Source organism: Schistosoma mansoni, chromosome W, assembly GCF_000237925.1.
Source record: "Schistosoma mansoni strain Puerto Rico chromosome W, complete genome".
NCBI classification, from domain to species: domain Eukaryota; kingdom Metazoa; phylum Platyhelminthes; class Trematoda; order Strigeidida; family Schistosomatidae; genus Schistosoma; species Schistosoma mansoni.
The window spans coordinates 30,838,622-30,841,228 of NC_031502.1; the positions used below are offsets into that span (position 1 = coordinate 30,838,622).

At 31.3% G+C, this 2,607-nt stretch overlaps 1 protein-coding gene across 1 annotated transcript; it reads left to right on the top strand.

Moving 5' to 3' along the window:
- Positions 1-1,580: 1,580 nt before the first annotated feature.
- Smp_182180 (hypothetical protein) lies at positions 1,581-1,742 on the top strand (the record flags this gene model as incomplete). Its single annotated transcript, XM_018789346.1, has 1 exon — positions 1,581-1,742. One exon carries the CDS (start codon positions 1,581-1,583, stop codon positions 1,740-1,742), a length of 162 nt encoding a protein of 53 aa, XP_018654798.1.
- Positions 1,743-2,607: the final 865 nt, after the last annotated feature.

A 2,607-nucleotide genomic window follows, 5' to 3' on the forward strand; every position in this document is an offset into this window, starting at 1 on the left:
AAAACTTTAATAAAAAGAAATATTGTCACAACTATGTCTTATGGTTGTTGAATAAAATACTTTGCAAAGTCATCAACCATAACTCGCTTAATTGGACGAACACAGTTAAAAAGTAAAGATAGAAATTGTTAAATATATGAAACTTGTTGCTGAACATATTCATAGTTTTTTTTAATCTGTCAGTTAGACGGATAAGAAATTCGAAACAGATACTGTACGACTAGTTGAATGAGTGTTTAAAACAGATGATAATGCTGAAGCGAAGATAACCGTAGGGTTTAACGAAGCGTTAAGCAATAATAACAATGTCCAAAGTCTACTTTGCATATATCACTAATTTTAAACATGCTAAATATTCTGTCATTTTTTTATCTGGATGTTTTGTTTGAACGAAAAGTCATCAAATACCATATTATTGCTTCTATACATTTTCTAATTTCTTTCATTATATTTATCCGGGTAAACATTTGTTGCTTACTTATATATCTAATCACAACTATACTGAAAAGTAAGATGCGCTGAAATAATTCTAGCATAAAGCTAAAACTTTCAGAACAGTGTCCAGACGGTTGCGAATGTGCCTAAATACTTCAATGTTTATCTATAGATAGGGACATTGTATTGGAAAGAAAACCACACAGTGAACATAACGCTTGAAACATTCATCAGTCTGAAGATATCAGTACCACTGACGTAATCTATCCTCTCAAAATTTGATATTTGGTTTATACTGAAAAGAAAGGATATTCTTTTTAAATCAAATGAACTGCTTTATTTAGAGAGTGAGCACAGAGTTCATTAAAAAAAATCAACAGATTGATTCATGTTCGAAAAGTTATGAAACGACTTTAATTATTTCCAAATAAACTGTTTGGTGAATATAAAGCAATTATGATCAGATAATAATGAAATGGAGACATTCTCCAATGTTGTGGCCATTTCTGGTTCCAGTGAACAATAAATTACTAAAGATATGGTGATTAAACTATTTGATGGAAATTAACATCTTTCTGAGGATATAGGAATACGATCCAAATGTTTCCAGTCGTACAAAAATTGGGAGGTTAGTATATAATAATATCATCGTGGTTAGCTTTATGTTGACATATAAGTAATCTATCAATCCATATCGCTTTTTTAAAATATTGACCTGTTTCCTGTTCCTCCTCTGCCTGAGGCGCATATTGATGTATGAAATGCATGGCTGTTATATACTCTAGTATTCTACTTAGTTAGATACTTCCTTTAAATATGTGCAAGAAGGCTCGTTTGGTAGCTGCAATATTCCACATTCCTCAAGTAGACAAAAACCTGAAACCAATATTTGATAGACCGTAAAAACGATTGGTTTGTCAAAGAAAAATTTTAAATACCATTGTAAAATTTTTCTAAGCATGTTGTACGTTATGACTGAAAGTAATCAATATTGTAACTGGATTCTTTTTAATAGAAAACGCACCACTCACACCAACCATTGTATCAAATATTCACTCTGTTATATTTAAAATCTTCGACATTGTACTAACCAAATTACTTTTTATCCTTCTTCTGGTTCAACATATTAGGTAACATATATAGCAATGATACTACCAAAATCACCAGCTCAGCTAGCTGGACTTAAAGTTGGTGATCGATTAATTCGCGTTAATGAACTAGAGACAGATCAAATGCTTCTGGACGAATTGTTAAACTACATAAGAAAATCAATCGGTCCATTATATCTTTACTATCAAACCAGGTGAGTTCCATAAACTTTAATTCATCCTTTTTTTGCAACAATCAAAACTAAATTATTTATTTCATTTAGTATTGTTTATTTGAATCTTCCCATCGATGAGTTAGGACTGCAACTGGTCAGTCTCTAATTGGCATATGTGCATACTGTGCGTATTGCCTCAATATAGCCTTAATTCACAAGAATGGTAAGCAGAGATGGATAGTGGCTAGCAGTGGTATCCAGGACGCGCGTTTCGTCCACTGCTAGCCACTATCCATCTCTGCTTAAATTATTTATTGTATCGAAGCCTATGAAATTAAAAACAAATATCTAACGGGTGTAGTTAGTACATAATACTTACCAATGTCGCTCTCTCTATATATTTAGCAGCAGTACTTTTCTAGTTTAGCAAGCCTTCATCATATAGTACACAACTACGTTTCGTTTAATGAATCATTTTTTCAAATTACAAATGTACCCTAGAAACCAAGAGACTGTATTGTTTAATTTAATTGTCATTTCGAACACTTATTAATTCTTTTTTGGAAGTAAATATTTCCGTTACAATTCTGCTTTCTGAACATAATATGAACCATAAATGTAAATGTGAATGAATGAATGAATGAATGAACATGTTACTTACGTTGATTTATTACAATATAGTTGACTTCAGTTGAGTTATTATCTTTTACTGAAACAATGCTTTTTTCCTCATACTTAGCAACAGTGTATAAATGTAAGTTCATGCACACACACAAACCTAACTAGAATAGAATGAAAAAAGGAACGAATCGAGCGAAGAAATTTCTTTTCAATTAGTTTTTCATCATGGCTCTACACTAATATATATATGATTTACAATAATTAAATAACACTCATGGAGTAGATAC